The following is a 17572-nucleotide window of genomic DNA, read 5'->3' on the forward strand; positions in this document are numbered from 1 at the left end:
AGCATCTGAGCCGTGAACTCGATATATTGTGGTGGCTGGGTAACATTCGAAGTTTGAGGTCATCAATGCCGTTCAACCCTTACTACTGAACTCTATTTCTCCCCTCTTACGATTTCATCTCTATCTCACGATCTCCTATCACCATGCCCTTCTTTCAGATGTTCCAGAAGGACTCCGCACTGACGTAGTGCATTCGGTGAAAAGATTAGACGACGTTGAAAAGTGCTTCATGCGCTGAAAATTAAGCCCTATATTCGCGGCTCATATTATTGACATGAATGCATTTACCGTGGCTACCCCTGAAATAAGGCTGTGTCTTTTCCCTTCACGCGAGGAATGTGCTGGCAGTTGGGCTCGCTTGAGGGGTTTCACTCCCTAAAAATTATGGGATGATTTGCTGGTTCTATGGGCATGAATGAAATTGCGAGCATGTTCCTTGCAAAGAGAGATTTATTAATCGTAGTAACTTCACGATGACTTCAGAATATGGGGTTGAGGGAGATCACAACAATCAATAAATAATGGCCCGGCAATGCTTTGAAAAAAAATTTAATCAAGAAAAATCTATTTTTTATTGGTACCGCGCGTTTTTCAAGAATCAAGAAGTATAGATATAAGTCATCTGCTCTTGCCTTTTCCGAAGCACTACATATAAATCGACCCAACATCAATCTTCCATCTACCTTATCCAACTTACAGTTTACAACTTCAACCTTACCAAATATTCACGAAAACAAATACAATACCATCATAAATTACCATCAACTCAATTTATCAAATCTCCTCACACAACTTCCATCCAATCCACAAACAACCATTCTCTTACTCCCACCATCAATCTCGACATCGACTTCGAGTATCAACCATACTCTACAACAAAACACACATAATTCCACTACTCAAAGTACAAAAAGTAGCCCTTAAAATACAAATCCTACATCATTTAAAATGTTCTCCAACCTCGCCTACCTCCTCAGCTCTAAATCCATCACCCTCTACATCCTCTACACCCTTCACGTCATGCTAGGCACCTCTCTCGTTTTCACCGCTCTCTATACCTATGGTGTCCAGACGAGCAAAGCCATGGCGAGGGCTGCTGCACTTGAAGCTTCCGTCAACAGCGGAAATGGAATGACTGGGTTTCCTGTAGGCAAGGCGTTGAATGGAAGTGCTGTTGAATTTGAAGAGGACATGGAGATTGAGATGGACGGGATGGATATCGCGATGGGTGGGTTGAATAGAATTAAGGGAATGAGGAAGGTGAAGAGTATGATTGGATTGAGCAGTGCGAAAGCGGGACGGGAGAATGCAAGCACGGGGTTTGAGTGTGTTGGTGGGAATGCGGAGGGAGGAATTAAATTTAGAGAGATTTGCTATTCTTCTGGGGGGAAGGAGGGGGTTGCGATGGATGGGCTTGGTGTGACGGGGAAGGGAATGGCTCTTGAGATTTCTTGAGGGAGAGTTAAGTGTTGAGGGTGTGGAAGGGCGGAGGAGGGGCTGGAGAATTATGGTTTTTGTGCTTGTCTTTGGGGAGAGATGCGAGCTAGAGAAGCGGGTATGAGGGCAATGATTGATGAATGAATAATGATGGAAGGGTTTGATTTAATAGGAGAAAATCGACGAGGAAGATGAAGGAACGAGAGACGATAATGACAATGAGGAGTGGAGGGATTGCGATGTTTGTTTGCTTATGACTACGATTATGCTTTAGATATATGTTTATACCCAATGGAGAATACAAAGATTAGGAAAGAATTTGAATATTGATACAGTTTGATGGTGTATTTTCCGCTTGTACTGTTGAATGTTTGGCTCTGCGTGAGTGAATGAACGATGTTGAGATGGTTTTATTAGCTATGAGTTATTCATAGCGTTTTTGTTGACCAGTTCAGAGTGTGTCCCGACAATTTAATGTAAAGCTTTCAAATACCTGAATCGAGTAGGTGATACGGTCACTTTGGCATGATAGTTGCAAGTTGAATGTTCTACTGCTTTCAAACTCTCTACTTGCTTCAAAAAGTTTACATCTTTGCATTTACTATGAATATTGCATTGCGTCCAAACATTGAGGGTTTACAATCAGTCTGCTAGTCCGGATTATTGGAAACCATGTTTAGTGGTCTGGACTGCAGTCTAATTAGTAGCTCACCTCACCATGAAATGAAAGATGCTTTCTGAAACAGTGTAAAGGTGCACTGAGTAAGAACAACGTTTTTATTCATTACGGTATTATGTTAGTTTGAAACGTTTCTCGAATCATCCATCATATCTATTCGTTATTCATCATTTTAAATGTTCCCTAATATATCCTCCCAGCTTCTGCAAGCCTTCTTTCAAGACCTCCGTCTCGCACACAAATCCTATTCTCACATAACCTTTAAATTCCTCACCAAAACATTTAGAACCCGGTAAGAACATAACCTTGGTCTTCTCAATAACATCCATACAGAATTGTACATCATCCACCGGCTCCCTTCTGTTTTCCACTCTGATAAAGGCTGTAGTGCCACCATTTGGCTTAACCCAAGACAAATTCTCGCTATGTTCATTGACAAAAGCATCTACAAGTGCCACGTTGGTTTTGGCAAGCTTGATATTCCTACCAAGGAGCGCATGGATGACGGATTGATTCATGGCATAGGAGGCGACTTGATCGTCAAGCTGTGAGACAGAAATAGTGGTGTAGTCTCGAGCTTCCGCGAGAGCTTCGATGATAGCTTTGTCCTTGCATGCGACCCAACCGATACGAATACCAGCCAGCGAGTAAGCTTTTGACATGGAGCCAGTGACTATGATTTTCTCGTAAGGCATGGATACCATCGATGGAGGGAATTCTGCATCAGCGACTGATATTCCGTGAAACAATGGTCGATAAACTTCGTCGCTCAGAATAATGATACCCTTTTCCTTCGCAAACTCCGTCAAGCCTTGTAGAACGGACTTTGGAATCGTAGCGCCTGTAGGGTTGTTTGGATTATTGATAATGATCATTTTGGTATTATCCTTGACTAATGGCTTCAGCTCCTCTAAATCAGGAATGAATTTCTTCCCCTTGTGTAACTTCCATAGCGAGACTTCCGCACCGAGACTTTGTGGAACCGAGTATAGTTGTTGATAAGTTGGATGTACACACACTACATGATCTCCAGGGCCAATCAACGTATATAGTGTGAGGAAATTCGCTTCAATGGCACCGCGCGTGAGAAGTATACTCTCTCGCGATAGAGCCGATGCGGTTCTAGCGGAATAGAGAGACGCTAGGCGTTCTCGAAGAGCGGGCGATCCACGGATGTGTCCATATGTGAGTTTGGTCGAGGTTGATATCGGATGAGGCAGATTTGGATCTTCGGATAACTTTACGAGATCGTCAATGGAGATGGAAGCTGCACATGTTTCGGCAATATTGAGAACCCCAGGTGTGGTCTCATATTTGTCCATCCACTGGAAGTAGAACGTTAGAGACATTTCAGTTTTGGTGGAGAATGGAGGGGTAGTACTTGTTCTACGGCGAAAGGCTCAATCTTGACCATGTTTGAGATGGTATGGTTTATATGGGTTGAAGAGTATTGTCTAGAAGAGAGGACTAAGAGATGTTGGTATTTGGATTGGACATCTTCGCTTCATATATGTCTAACAAACCTACGTTTTCAATATTGCAGCAGTAATAAGTTGTCATATGGCGGATATTTGCAAGGCGTGGATGACATTGCATTGTGGAGATTGCTAAACCTCGGTCATCCCCAGGAAAGAGTGAGGAATCAGAACCAATAGGATGTTGGGAACCGTGTGAAGCTTAGACACAACGTTTGCCCTTACATGCTCTACGTACAGTGCTGATGGAGTACATCCATTGTACATTGATAAGATAGAGAAACTTTGGGGAGATTGAAGGAGCTTTTGACTTGAAAGATGGTCGGATGGATTTTCATGAAGCTCTCCATGTCCCTCCACCCCTTTGAGATATGAACGGTATATAGACAAACATACATACCTAGCACATACCGAGATCTATGTAATCGCAATTTCTAATCCATTCTCAAACCTTCCAGCTTATCTTTCTATCTTTTGGTTCCTGACAGCTGCTCTGCCTTGCTCCAGCTTTTATCAATCCCCGCTTATTCTTGTTAGGACAGGAGACGGACAAGCTAAAAACTCCCTCCGATGACCTTGAATGATATGACACTACCTCTAAGGTTACCTCCTACCTAAGCTGTTCTGTTCAACTCTTCTTCACTACTTGATAACAAGCTTCAATTTTGTTTATTAATTTTGTTATTCTCTCATTCAAAATCTTATCGAGTTACCAGACAGGCATTTCTCTTTAATTCCTCTCATTGAAATTCACTACTATTTATTCGTTCCAAGTATTATTCGGATCCCTCTACTCTACTTTACATGGCATCAAGAGTCGTCGCTTCACCGCAGCATTAAGCTGGTTCCATTAGCAAGCTCCCACTTTCAACAATCGCGATTTTCGCAAATCTTCACGAACGATGAAACGACTTCAACTAGGGACTGTAGTCCTCGCCACTCTGTCTCTATCATGGAACGCGCACGCTTTCACGAATTATTCGTCGATAGACTCGATGAAAGCCCAATTAGCTCTTATGGACGACCGACCTGACGATTGTCCTCCTTGGTATTGCGCCTCCTCTTCTAGGCCAAAATATCTTGCTGACTGAATATAGTTTTAATTGTTTACTACCCGCATTTAATTGCGGCCAATATTCTGAATGCAATCAATACAATGGCAAATGCTCCTGTCCACCAGGATTCGGTGGCGATGACTGTCTCCAGCCAGGTTAGCCAAACTTGCTGCAAATTCTGGAAAACTTCCCTACTGACTCTTGATAGTTTGTGGCTCTTTGGCAGATGGAAAGGATCGACCTATGCGAACAACAGATTCATGCGCTTGCGAAGATGGCTGGACAGGAATCAACTGTAATGTTTGTACGAACAACAAGGCATGCAATGCTCTAATGCCAGAAAAAGAAGGAGGCGTCTGTTATCAAAATGGCGAGGTTGTAAAGGAGAACTACCAGATGTGCGACGTCACAAACAGAAAGATTCTGGATATCTTGGATGGCAAGAAGCCCCAGGTGACTTTCACCTGCAACGCTGAAGTAGAGACCTGCGACTTTCAATTCTGGGTCGACGAAAGAGAGTCGTTCTACTGTTCCTTGGACACTTGTACATCGGGCGCGCAGAACGATTATGACCGGAACTCGACCAGCGCAAAATGTGAAAACATTGCTTGCAAGTGTGTCCCGGACCGGATGCTCTGCGGTGAAAATGGATCGGTTGACATTTCGGACTTCCTCGATCAAGAAATTAGAGGTCCCGCAACCTTTAATTGTGAGCAGAAGGACGGCAGCAACGAATGTACTTTCAAGGAACCTCAAATGGATTTGCTTATTCAACAAATGTTTGGAGACAGCAGCATTTTTATCAACTGTCAGGCGGGAGAATGTCTTTACGAGACCGAGATTCCAGGATACGAACGCCCCATCAAGAGAATCAACACGCCATTGATCGCAGGTGTCATCGCAATTGCATCTCTGTTTGTTGTTGGAGTTATTCTTTTAGTTTGGTACTTGTCTCGAAGGCAATTCAAATACGGCCCTATTCATCTAGACGATTCCGATGATGAGAGCATCAAGCTAATGACCGATCACAAGCCGGCCTCCTTATATTTCGAAAATGTTTCGTACAACATAAATGGAAAGCAGATCTTGACTGGTGTTCAAGGAGTAGCTCATCCTGGCGAAATCATGGCCATCATGGGTGCATCTGGAGCTGGTAAAACCACCTTTCTTGACATTCTTGCTCGTAAAAATAAGCGAGGTGTTGTCCAAGGAAATTTCTATGTCAATGGCGAAAAGGTCACAGATAACGAATATAGAAGTGTCATCGGGTTTGTTGATCAAGAAGATGCTATGTTACCTACTCTTACCGTTCACGAGACGATCATGACTAGCGCTCTTTTGAGATTGCCAAGAGACATGGGAAGATCAGCCAAAGAGCAGAGAGTCTTTGAAGTTGAGCGACAGCTTGGTATCTCTCATATCAAGGATTCTTTGATTGGTTCTGAGGATGGCAAGGGTCGTGGTATTTCTGGTGGAGAAAAACGTCGAGTTGGAATCGCTTGTGAATTGGTTACCAGTCCAAGCATATTGTTCCTCGATGAGCCAACTAGTGGTCTTGATGCATACAACGCATTCAACGTTATCGAATGTCTCGTCAATTTGGCTAAGAACTATAAAAGAACGGTCATATTTACCATTCATCAACCACGATCTAACATTGTGGCTCTATTCGATAGATTACTACTTCTCGCAAAAGGAAGAACGGTCTATTCTGGCGAGTTCCATCTTTGTCAAGAATACTTCGATCACATTGGTTACGCCTGCCCACCTGGTTTCAACATTGCCGACTACTTGGTTGATTTGACAATGCATGTTGGTACACCTCGCACCCCGATTGATGATACTACATCCGATTTTAGACACGGCGTTACACCAAGCGTTGGAGCAAGCAGTACTAGGGCGGTCAAGTCAATTGCAAGCATCTCTGGCGGTAGCATCGAGGAACCTGTTGTTGGTAGCCCAAGCGAGTCCCTATTAAGACCTAAAGGCAAACGTCGTGACTCTGTAAGGGCAAGGCAAGAACGTGAGCTTTTCACTCGTAAGAAGAGTGGAGTCGACACCCCTACTTCCCAACCTGATGAGGCACCTGTAGACCCAGAGGCCAATCAGCACTGGCTCAGGATGTCAAGACAACATTCATCGATTGCCGAAGATCCAGATAATTTACCACCTGATGCATCTGGATCTGGTTCGGATTTGGATGTTCTGGTATCTTCTTATGCACAATCTCCAATCGCCAGAGATCTTCAGGATGACCTCAAAAACGCTGTTTCCGCCGCTCAAAATGCCAATGGCACCACCAACGGACATGTGCAAGAGAACAGCGCAACAGCCACAACTACGATGGGCAGAGGATATGCAAGAGTTGGATACCTTCGACAATTTGTTATTCTTTCACAACGTACCTGGCGCAATCTTTACAGAAATCCTATGTTGATGTTGACACACTACGCAATCGCAATTTTATTGGCTGTACTGTCTGGATTCTTGTTTTATGGCCTGACGGACGACATTCCGGGATTCCAAAATCGCTTGGGACTATTCTTTTTCATTCTCGCGCTTTTTGGTTTCAGTACCCTCTCCAGTCTGAACGTCTTTGCTACCGAGCGAATGGTTTTTGTCAGAGAAAGAGCAAATGGCTACTACTCTCCTGTCACGTACTTTTTCGCCAAAGTTCTCTTCGACATCGTACCACTCCGAATTATTCCTCCTCTCATCATGGGCTCTATCTTGTACCCTATGACTGGACTTGTAGCTGAAGCTCCTAATTTCTTCAAATTCCTCCTCATCCTCGTTCTCTTCAACCTCGCAGCGGCTGCAATCTGTCTTTTCCTTGGTATTGTCTTCAAAGATAACGGTGTTGCAAGTCTCATCGGAAGTCTTGTCATGCTTTTCAGTCTCCTCTTTGCCGGTCTTCTCCTCAACCACGATGCCATCCCCAAATCTGCTCTTTGGCTACAATCCTTGTCAATTTTCCACTACGGCTTCGAATCTTTAATCGTCAACGAAGTCACATATTTGACACTCGTGGATCAGAAATACAAACTCGATATTACCGTTCCGGGCGCCGTAATCTTGAGCAGTTTCGGATTCAACACGCAGGCATTCTGGCCAGATGCAATCAACCTCGCTATTTTCGCCGGCGCCTTTATCTTCTTGGCATATGTGGCGATGCATTTCTTGTTGGTAGAGAGACGGTAAATAAGTTTGACGGGCGGATGGGAAATACATGGTACGGATGAGTTGATACTGAGTTCAGTCGAGAAGAATAGATCCTGCATGTAGAATGTATGATTGGTATGATATGGATATGGTAAACGGGTTGTGATACATATAATGAATTAGCGTAGTAAACACTGTTGTCTTTCTTCATGTTGTCTTTTTTACACCTTAGCGTTGTCTAATGGGTTTCAGGCATCAGGCGTAAGGAGTTTAGAGATGTATATTTGACAGCAATATAATGGATATCATCATTCGAAAATGGACCTCTGAGCCTTTGGCGTATTTTATTTTCATCTTCTGTATACATAGGTCCTTTATGCGTGTTTCGAAACTCTACCGATCTAGATTTATATTGCTCTGTAGTGGCCAATTGAAGTTTAGTGTGGAATAACGGATGGTTGAATTTTTTGATTAAAGGTCATGCGTTATGAAAACCGCATCTTGGACTCCCGAAATCATCATCTTTGATTAAACGGGATCACAGCGAGGTAAATTCATATTTCCATTCAAACGCACTGAGCACCGGTGAGCTAACCTATCTGCTTAGAATTTTTACATGGCGGCCGATGATTGAGACTGTATATAGATACTTGTTCATCCCCAGTTACATTTGCAGACTTGAATTCATCACACCTGGACATGTATAGGTAGATCCGGCGTGGGCTTTTCGCTTCTAGTGAATTCAACAGATACTTTCCAATACTCTCATCCAGCTCATTGTTTAAAACAGTAAATATTATTCAGATTATCTCTCTACCTATCCAATTCAAAGATTGAAGATTTCACGTACCAAACGCCTAGATTTCACCTATGACCTCAAGATTCGTTACACATTACAACACGCTTCTCTCACCGCTGTGAAAGCTGGCTATACACTGTTGCACCGCCCAAAGCTAGTAATATGCCCATGGAATCTTTGATGGTGAGGATTCGACCTTCGCTCATGAAACCGTAGGTGAGGATTATGATTGTTTTAACACTGGATGAACGGATTAGCACATGATGTCTGGAGGTAAGATAACAGGAGAGGTGTTCATACTTGGAAGCAACATTGAATGTCAAAGCTGACATTCTTCCAATGATCAAGAACTGACTCAAATTCAGTAACGCAGCCGCCAATCCACTCAAACCCAGTGCAATAAGTGTATCCCTCGGTATAACCGACACATCTGGTTTTGTATCGAAGAACGGTGCCAGAAACGCTAGAATCAAAACGGATATCGGGGCTTGATTGAGTAAAAGTTGGGGAGAAGAGACTTTGAAATCGGCGAGTTTCTTGCCAATCCAGACTTGGTAAAATGCAGTTACTACAAATGCAGCAATAGCGATGGATGCGCCAAATGTGGTGGTTCCAGAGGCTCCAGTATTAGTTAGACCTACACCTACGCAGACGCTGGCGAGGGCGAGGATGGTTTGCGCGGAGACGGCTTTGGAGAGGAAGATGTATTGGAGAAGGGCCACGCAGGGTGTGGTCATTATTTTGGCGAGTCTGGTTTGAAGAGAAGAATTAGTGGGATATTGGGACGAAGGAGTTAGGGTAAGTAACTGACTGGTAAAAGCCCACAGAGTTGAATGCTAAACTTAAATTTCCAAGTATGAGAAAGCCGGCAAAGAAGCAGCATAATGGAAGCATTTGGAGAAATGGCAATCGTATGGGGACAAAAAGCTTGAAGGAAGAACGACTAGCTATCCATAACACAATGGTTGTGCATGTAAAATGCCACATCGCAAAGGATATTTGCATATTTCGCAGCTGGGGGTCTTTGAATATCCTACGTTATCATTAGATCTTATATCTTGGGATCAAGGGTAGGGTTTACACAAACCATTTATTGAGAAACACAAGAACTACTGTGCTCATGATATTCAAGCCAATGCAAGCAATATCGACAATTTTACTTGCCAGTCCCTTCTTCCTCTTCCCCTCGTTGCCCTCATATCTATCGTTGTGTGTCTCTTCCCCAATCATCGGTTTCGACTCTGCCTGTTCCACATCTTTCTCCAGAGGTTCCATGTCGGCGGCCATTGCTGGAATTCACAAATTGCGATTGAATGAAGGATGTTGAGAGAATGATATCCACAAGCCTTATTTTGATAAGCTCAGATGAAGATAGACGCCCGAGTATATATATATTACAATTGTAAGATAATTGAGTAGGATTGTAGTTGGTGATGGCTCAGCGTGCGGCAAGCTAGAATTCACAGACAGACGCTACGTGATACGGTCATGGACAATGCGGTTAGGCTGGCGGTAAGAGTTAAGAATAAGAAGCCATGAAACCTAGGATTTGGAGGAAGATGGTATTATCATGATACTCTTCAAGTGTTATGGGTCGTAGCATGACAATGTACATAAACAATGAGATTATCGCATACCGGGTGATGAGCGGGATATTTTAGCATTGCTCAGCCTCGTCCACTCAACAGATTTCATCGCCTCCTTTTTGACATATTTCTTACCTTGATTTGATTGGTTGATCTGCAAGATGTGCATTGCACCCAACCAAAGAGAATCTGGGGTTGGTTGTCAATATCAAAAAGAGAGCCTCGAGAGCTCCGATGTACGGGGTGGAAAAGATGTATATGTGTATAAAAACCAGTTGGAGGCTAATAAGTTGACCGAAGTGCTTTCTTTCTGTTCCTCTCATCAACAACCTCGGCATCATTATCATCGTGAGGTACAGTAATGTATGTAATATAATTCATGGCTGAATGTCATGAAGTATAAAGTATATATAGTTGCGTCAAAATGTGTTGATGCCGACTCTATACGTACAGACTCTATACATACAGACTCTATACAGACAGACTCTATACAGACAGATTCTATACAGACAGACTCCATACAGACAACATTACATGTATGATCGATCTCACATTGTACTTTAATTTTTTAAGGTAAACTTTCAAATCCCCCTGTGTGCATCAAAGCATGAAAGTCACTAGTCCCTAAACTCTAAAGCGTCCTTTTTACTGCACAGATTGGGCGGTGACAGTACCCCATTCACGTCCAATAAATAATACCCTGAAATTTGCTGGCAGATACAATTCACCAATTCACCAATTCTCCCAATTCTCCCATTTCACCCAATTTATCTGTTATTTATTTTCTGAAATTGGATTGATACCTCCATCTCCTTGTCTTGTGACTTTCTCAAGATACATTCATTCAATTCTGATTTCAATAGACGGACTCGGATCAACAATTGACTACCGCGGCCGTTCATAATTTCCATATACAGTCGAGCACATCAACTCACAGAGAAACGATAATCCACAACAACTTAATTCAACTCTTGCACATATTCCGCGCATCCAGAAACTTTGATAATCCATTAGTCAAATCATATCCACTTCATTCATCATGGGTCTCGTCAAAAATCTCCTTTACTTTTCTGTTCATCCAAATCAGTTGAGAGCAATCTTACAATGGTATATATTCTCAAGACGTACATCTCCTCAACTGCCATCACTAATACATGAACTAGGAAGCTATGGCACGACCCAGTCCATACCAGAGATCCATCCAAGGAACCTCAATCCCTCAAAGATTGCTTCAAATACCTCGAAATGACCAGTCGAAGTTTTAGTTCAGTTATCCAAGAATTGAACCCCGAATTGCTTGTGCCAGTCGCTCTTTTCTATTTGATTCTACGAGGATTGGATACTGTGGAAGATGATATGACAATACCATTGGGGAAGAAGGAACCATTGTTGAGAGCTTTTGACGACATCATTGAAAAGGATGGATGGACATTCGACGAGAATGGACCCAATGAAAAGGATCGAGAACTCTTGGTTCACTTTGACTGTGTCATCACTGAATTCAAGAAGTGCAAACCAGCATATCAGAGCATCATCAAGGATATTACCAAAAAGATGGGTAATGGAATGGCCGATTATGCGAACAATGCAGAGCACAATATCAATGGTGTCAACACTATCAAGGATTATGAATTATACTGTCATTATGTAGCCGGTCTCGTAGGAGATGGTTTGACAAGATTGTTCGTCGAGGCCAAGTTGGCAAACCCAGCTTTGCTCAGCAAGCCAGAATTGTCCGAAGCCATGGGCCAGTTTCTCCAAAAGACAAATATCATTCGTGATATTCGGGAAGATTTCGATGACAAGAGACGTTTCTGGCCCAAGGAGATCTGGTCGAAGCATGTTGACAAGTTTGACGATCTTTTCGAGCCCAAAAATAGACAAATTGCTTTGAATTGCAGTTCAGAAATGGTTCTGAATTCTCTCCGCCATGCCGATGAATGTTTGTTCTATATGGCAGGCATTAAAGACCAGAGTGTCTTCAATTTTGTTGCTATTCCACAAGCCATGGCGATCGCAACCTTAGAGCTTGTTTTCCAGAATCCTGCTATCTTCGAGAAGAATGTCAAGATCACCAAGGGTGATGCTTGCCAATTGATGATGGAATCATCACAGAATTTGCGTACGGTTTGTGATATCTTCAAGAGATATGCAAGAAGGATAAATAAAAAGAACTCGCCTAAGGACCCCAACTTCCTTCAGATCAGCATTGCATGCGGAAAGGTATGTAATTCGATTTAATTATACAAACATCCAAGACTAACTCCCTTTAGATCGAACAATTCATCGAATCAATCTTCCCATCTCAAAATCCTGAGGCGATTGCTTTACAACAAGCTGGTGAGACATCTGTAGCACAGAAAAAATCAGCAGCCGAGGAAGCAGAGGCTAAGAAAGATGTCTTCTACCTCATGTTGGCCGTATTCGGAACCCTGATAGTCGTCTCTGGGCTTATGGTATGTTTCTTCTCCTGGACCCATGAAACCTTCACTAACACTATCTAGATTGGCGCAGCATGGCTTGCAGGAGCTAGATTCGACGTCGCTTTGAACGAAATCAGACAAGGAAACTTCGCACCGAAAGACAAAGGTATCCCAGAAGTGCAAAACACTGCACCTGCATTTGATCATGCGGAACTCTAATTCTTTACTTTTTTGTGATACCTCTTTTCAACTCACGAGTTGGCTAAGCGCGCTAATGAACTCTTATAAAACTTCTACTTTTTCATTGTACCTGAGATTTGTTAATTGATGTACCATAGCTTTGGGTCACGATGTTGATGGAAATAATGGGATGTGTATTAATGACTATTTCATTTGAATTTTTTAAGCGTTTGATGTGTGATTTGATGTGAAACGATAGGGTTTCTACTCGAATCGGATGTTCAATAACTCTATTCTTTGGATAAAAGTTACATGTATGTTTGGAGGCATTGCAATATCGCATCCTTAACAAGCTTGCCACTTCACAATTGGAAACAGGGTATGATTGCTAACCTGTTTATGAAATGGGGATATCGGGCTGCAGTTGTTGATATTGCTTCGGACTACCGTGTGGAGGCTTCTAGTAAGCAATATAACATATAATAAGAATAAGATCCTCTATACCCGCGGAAGGAATTTCGCTAGGGTGTTTACTATCTTTCCCTTACCCTCTTTACACCTATTTCACCTAGCTTTGTCGAATAGCCAATTTGAACCGACAATCTTAACAAGAACGAATATTGAAATCTCATATAGCATTTGAAAGTCTACCATTCTCATTCCTTTCCATTCCCTATGCAAAATAACCACAATGACATACACATGACATCTACTTGCTACGCTTCCACGCTCAAATCCACAGATCGCGCTCTTGGCACACTGCAACCTTAATCAAGACGTTTGATCTTTGATCAACGCAGTAATAGGAAGTCCCTTCGCTGGGTATACTATACTACCACTGAAGTCCCGCCCCTCTCCTACCTCCCATGTTACCCGATTTATCTAATTTCCCCACCTAGATTTAGGCTTTAGGTACGTTAGGTAAGTCATCCGCGGCGGCTTGCGCATCTGAGTGTGAGTGATGATGATGGTGACCATGTTCTTTCTTATCTTTTCCCTTTTTCTTGCTCTCTTTCTTTGCAGCTGCCTCGGCGACTAATTGTTCGAAGGCCATGTAATCGCCTTCTTCTTCTGGGTTGCGTTGAGCCTAAGATTTTGTTAGTTGTAGCTCGAATGTTGTGGACACAGGGCATGGGTAAAATATACCTTGGAGTAGATTTCACCAGAAATAACGAGAGCTTGAGCACGCTCAAGCCTTTTCGCCATGGGAACTTTCTTATCATTGAGAATCTCATCACAGACATCCCTGAGAACACCTTGAATCTCAAATTTACTTCCACGCCATGCGGCTGTAAGGATCTTTCCTGTGACGCGACGCTCATATTCGACTTTCTTCTCGTCAGTCCAGTCCTCGCCACCCTTTTCTTCCATCTTGGCCATTTCCTCCATGGTCATTTGCGCATCGATAGCACTGGAGATAGTGTTCCAGGTTTCCTTCGCGATAGTTCCCTTGTCCTTTAATCTAGAGAAGAAACCGCCAATGCCTAAGAATTTCTGGGATTTGAGCAGTCCGGTAGCCTTTTGGAGATAAGTTTGACCGATCGCATGGAGAATATCCAGACCGAAAGATTCCATCTTGAGGTTCTCTACTTCGAGGCGTGTCTTCTCTTGGAAAGCCTTGGTGACATCGGGTCCCTTGTCTGTCTCTGTCCATATGCTGATACGATCGATCAACTTCTTTGCCAATGTGTCGACTCGCTCTTTGCGAGCTGCAGCTCGTTCTCTCTCGTACGCTGCAAGTTCGTCACGTTGGGCCTTGGAGAGACCACCCTTCTTCTTCTCTTTCTTCCTCAGCTCTTTCTCCTCTTCTGTGATACCTGCAGCAGCCATTTGAGCCTCTTCTTCAGTTTGGTTCATGATAGCTGGTCGGAGGGGAATCTGTGTGGTGCGCCTTGGAGTTGATGTTCCCGATGCGGCAGGGCTGGGGACAGCTGGTGGCTTCTCCGAGTATGCGGGCGAAGGGCTGTCTGGAGTCTCAGACACAGATGCGGAGGGAACATGGGTAGTTTTGCCATCTGCTTCTGTCGCCGATGGCCCAGCCTTTTCATCTCCTGCGGCCATACTCTCCTGTTTCGCGGCCTCGGTTCCTGGGAATCTATCATCGCATTAGTCAACCCCTCCATATAATCACAAAACATCGCGATGCCTCTCAGGTCCGCGAGACATGCCCCACAATATCAATAGAACTAAACTCACTCTTCTTCCTCTTCCGCGCCTTCCTGCATAGTAATATCCATAGTCTTCGTCAAGTCCTTCATCAAAGTAATCTCTCCAATCAGATCCACGAAAGCTTCCCCTCCAAAGATTGTTCCAAAGAACTCTGCCGGGTCCGCAAATCCCTCCCCAGGTTGCGCAGAATCCTTTCCGAATTTATCATATCGTTTGCGCAACTCTTCATCGCTGAGGACTTGATATGCTTCGCCAATAGCTTGGAATCTCTCGTGAGCGGTGTCATCGCCGGGGTTCTTATCTGCAATCACATCAATATCGCACGTCGTGAGAGAGTCGCTGACAATTACCTACCCGGATGAGTGATAATAGCTAGTTTTCTGTATGCTTTCTTGATTTCTAATTCTGAAGCATCGGGTTTGACACCGAGGGCCTCATAATATGTGGTGTCAACAACCATCTTCAAGGTTGCTGAGGGGTACTCTAGGGAATGAGGTTATTTGAGCCCAGTGATTAGTTGTAATAGGTAGATAGATAGAGTAAGAGAGAAAATAGTATATTCCGCGACTTTAATGATAAGGAAAATCGGGATGGGATGAATATACAGTGACTTGTCAGGTTTTTGGTGTAAGGCTGAAATTATTTTCTCGCAATTCAAGAATGGAATGCCGAGATTGTGATAGTATGACGCGAGGCTTTATTGACTGTCATAGAAGCGAAGGCGAGGGTGGCTTATGAGCTTATGAGCTTATGTAGGTAGCTGGAGGTATTCACAATCACGATTACGAACGATATCGATGTCTGTCTCTATCTTCTCTTCTTTTCATTTCCTTTCTTACTCTTGTGAGTGATTCTTTAAATAAGAATTTGGGTGTTGAGATACACATTAGCTAGATCTGATGATGACTTTGTTATTGTTTTCTTTTTATATCAAATTTCCTTATTATCAGGTCATTTGCTGTCAAGTTTGAACCAAGTACCTACCTAAATACCTAGTGCTTTTAATTTATGATAGTGTTGTCTCAGTTCGTTTGCATGAAATTTTCGTTCATGGAGGGGCAGCCAAGGATCCATAAAATACAGTATGAAAATACTTAAGATTAAGATTTCATCAATGCACCCACCGAATGAACTTGGGGAAGAAGGAAACGTCATAAAAGAAAGAGGAGATGGGAAATACTGGATGAATATCATCGCAAAACATGGATTGCTTGCTCAATATGAAGTTGTGAACATGTTCATCGGTTCCAATGGCATGTATGCGCAACAATCAAGCTGGAGAATCCATGCTGGCGTATGTAGAGCCGTTGTGTATCGTCTGAGCCCCTCTGACAATAATGTCAAAGTGGCTCGTCAGTGATTGTAGCTATATTTCATACTCTGATCATATCGCAAGCATACATTCGAAAAGTCCTAGAACATTTTGGACAATAATAATAAGTATATTTATTTGAAATATAGCGTGGAGATATTCAACCACGTTTGAAAATAAAGATATACTTCAGATGATAAGACACAGAATCACAGCCTCTGCATGTTACATGTGAGCCCCATCTATTTGGTACCGGCAGCAGCCATTCTTTGGAAACACCCCTTGTACGCCTCGTGAATTTCTGGGACCTCATACCCATACTCGCCCAACTTCTTGACCAACTTGCTAGTATCCAACTTGCAATTGCTTCGTCCCGCCTTGATGACCTTGGATTGTTCCTCCAATGTGAAGTTCTTCCATGTGAAATCTGGTCTCACGTATTCCTTGAAGAGGGCCAAAACCTCGTTGTGAGAAATGGCACCTGGGTTGGTAAAGTTGTAGATACCGGTATCTTTGTGCTCGGCCATGAGGATGGAAGCAGGGAGAAGATCGTGGAGAATGGTATTCGAGTTGGGGATGTCGACTACACGGTCATATTTGGCAATTTTGGTGACGAAGTTTCGGGGGTGAAGATCATCACTGACGGGCATTCGAAGTCGGAGGATAAGGGTGTTGTTGTATGTCTTCATAACCTGCGCACTAGTTGTTAGTATCTGTCTCCGAAATCATTGAAGAAATTGTACCAACCTCCTCGACGTGGGCCTTGGTTTCTGAGTAGAATGAGCCAGCAAAGTTGGCTGGGTCAGTCTCCAAGAATCCAGGTCCGCCAATTGGATGCTCATCGTTGTAGGTATAGATACATCCTGTAGCGAAGACAGTAATATGAATACCCTTCAAGTAGCAAACATCGGTCAAGTTCAGCGTTCCGATAACATTGCTTCGAATCGTCTCCTCCTTATTATCCTCACACCAATCGACATTAGGGCGTCCAGTGCAGCCAGCACAGTTAAGAACATGGGTTGGCTTGATTTTTTCAATTTCTGCAATGACAGATTCGCGATTTTGCATGCGAACAGTGGTGGTGTAAACTTCCTTTCCCTGACTTTCGAGGAGAGTCTTGAGATGTCCTGGGGAAACTGGGTTAGCACGGTTCAGAAGCTCTTGAATGGGAGTGGGGTGTTAGACATACCAGCAACCCAACCTTCTCCTCCCCAGATCAAAAAGCGGTTTGATGATGACATGTTGAAATTGTTTGAGTTGATTCTGAACAATGTTTATTGAGCAATAATGAAGTA

The 17572-nt window shown here is 43.2% G+C and overlaps 7 protein-coding genes across 7 annotated transcripts; 3 read left to right on the top strand and 4 right to left on the bottom strand.

Moving 5' to 3' along the window:
• Positions 1 to 948: 948 nt before the first annotated feature.
• Positions 949 to 1455, top strand: Bfra_007291 (uncharacterized protein; the record flags this gene model as incomplete). The annotated part of the gene is made up of 1 exon (XM_037337665.1): positions 949 to 1455. One exon carries the CDS (start codon positions 949 to 951, stop codon positions 1453 to 1455), a length of 507 nt encoding a protein of 168 aa, XP_037187045.1.
• An 828-nt stretch (positions 1456 to 2283) lies between these two features.
• Bfra_007292 (putative aminotransferase class i and ii protein) lies at positions 2284 to 3530 on the bottom strand (the record flags this gene model as incomplete). The annotated part of the gene is made up of 2 exons (XM_037337666.1): positions 2284 to 3441; positions 3498 to 3530. The coding sequence occupies 2 exons, from the start codon at positions 3528 to 3530 to the stop codon at positions 2284 to 2286; spliced, it is 1191 nt and encodes a 396-aa protein (XP_037187046.1).
• Positions 3531 to 4493: 963 nt separating this feature from the next.
• On the top strand, positions 4494 to 7847 carry Bfra_007293 (putative abc transporter protein; the record flags this gene model as incomplete). The annotated part of the gene is made up of 3 exons (XM_037337667.1): positions 4494 to 4639; positions 4689 to 4801; positions 4855 to 7847. The coding sequence occupies 3 exons, from the start codon at positions 4494 to 4496 to the stop codon at positions 7845 to 7847; spliced, it is 3252 nt and encodes a 1083-aa protein (XP_037187047.1).
• Positions 7848 to 8717: 870 nt separating this feature from the next.
• On the bottom strand, positions 8718 to 9894 carry Bfra_007294 (putative solute carrier family 35 member e3 protein; the record flags this gene model as incomplete). Its single annotated transcript, XM_037337668.1, has 4 exons — positions 8718 to 8847; positions 8908 to 9357; positions 9419 to 9640; positions 9695 to 9894. The coding sequence occupies 4 exons, from the start codon at positions 9892 to 9894 to the stop codon at positions 8718 to 8720; spliced, it is 1002 nt and encodes a 333-aa protein (XP_037187048.1).
• Positions 9895 to 11232: 1338 nt separating this feature from the next.
• Bfra_007295 (putative squalene synthetase protein) lies at positions 11233 to 12835 on the top strand (the record flags this gene model as incomplete). Its single annotated transcript, XM_037337669.1, has 4 exons — positions 11233 to 11300; positions 11357 to 12416; positions 12467 to 12649; positions 12698 to 12835. The coding sequence occupies 4 exons, from the start codon at positions 11233 to 11235 to the stop codon at positions 12833 to 12835; spliced, it is 1449 nt and encodes a 482-aa protein (XP_037187049.1).
• Positions 12836 to 13697: 862 nt separating this feature from the next.
• Positions 13698 to 15425, bottom strand: Bfra_007296ca (uncharacterized protein; the record flags this gene model as incomplete). The annotated part of the gene is made up of 4 exons (XM_037337670.1): positions 13698 to 13883; positions 13943 to 14891; positions 14993 to 15266; positions 15320 to 15425. 4 exons carry the CDS (start codon positions 15423 to 15425, stop codon positions 13698 to 13700), a joined length of 1515 nt encoding a protein of 504 aa, XP_037187050.1.
• Positions 15426 to 16519: 1094 nt separating this feature from the next.
• Positions 16520 to 17518, bottom strand: Bfra_007297 (putative nad dependent epimerase dehydratase protein; the record flags this gene model as incomplete). The annotated part of the gene is made up of 3 exons (XM_037337671.1): positions 16520 to 16969; positions 17025 to 17404; positions 17467 to 17518. The coding sequence occupies 3 exons, from the start codon at positions 17516 to 17518 to the stop codon at positions 16520 to 16522; spliced, it is 882 nt and encodes a 293-aa protein (XP_037187051.1).
• Positions 17519 to 17572: the final 54 nt, after the last annotated feature.

This window comes from Botrytis fragariae (assembly GCF_013461495.1).
Source record: "Botrytis fragariae strain BVB16 chromosome Unknown tig00000795, whole genome shotgun sequence".
NCBI lineage: Eukaryota > Fungi > Ascomycota > Leotiomycetes > Helotiales > Sclerotiniaceae > Botrytis > Botrytis fragariae.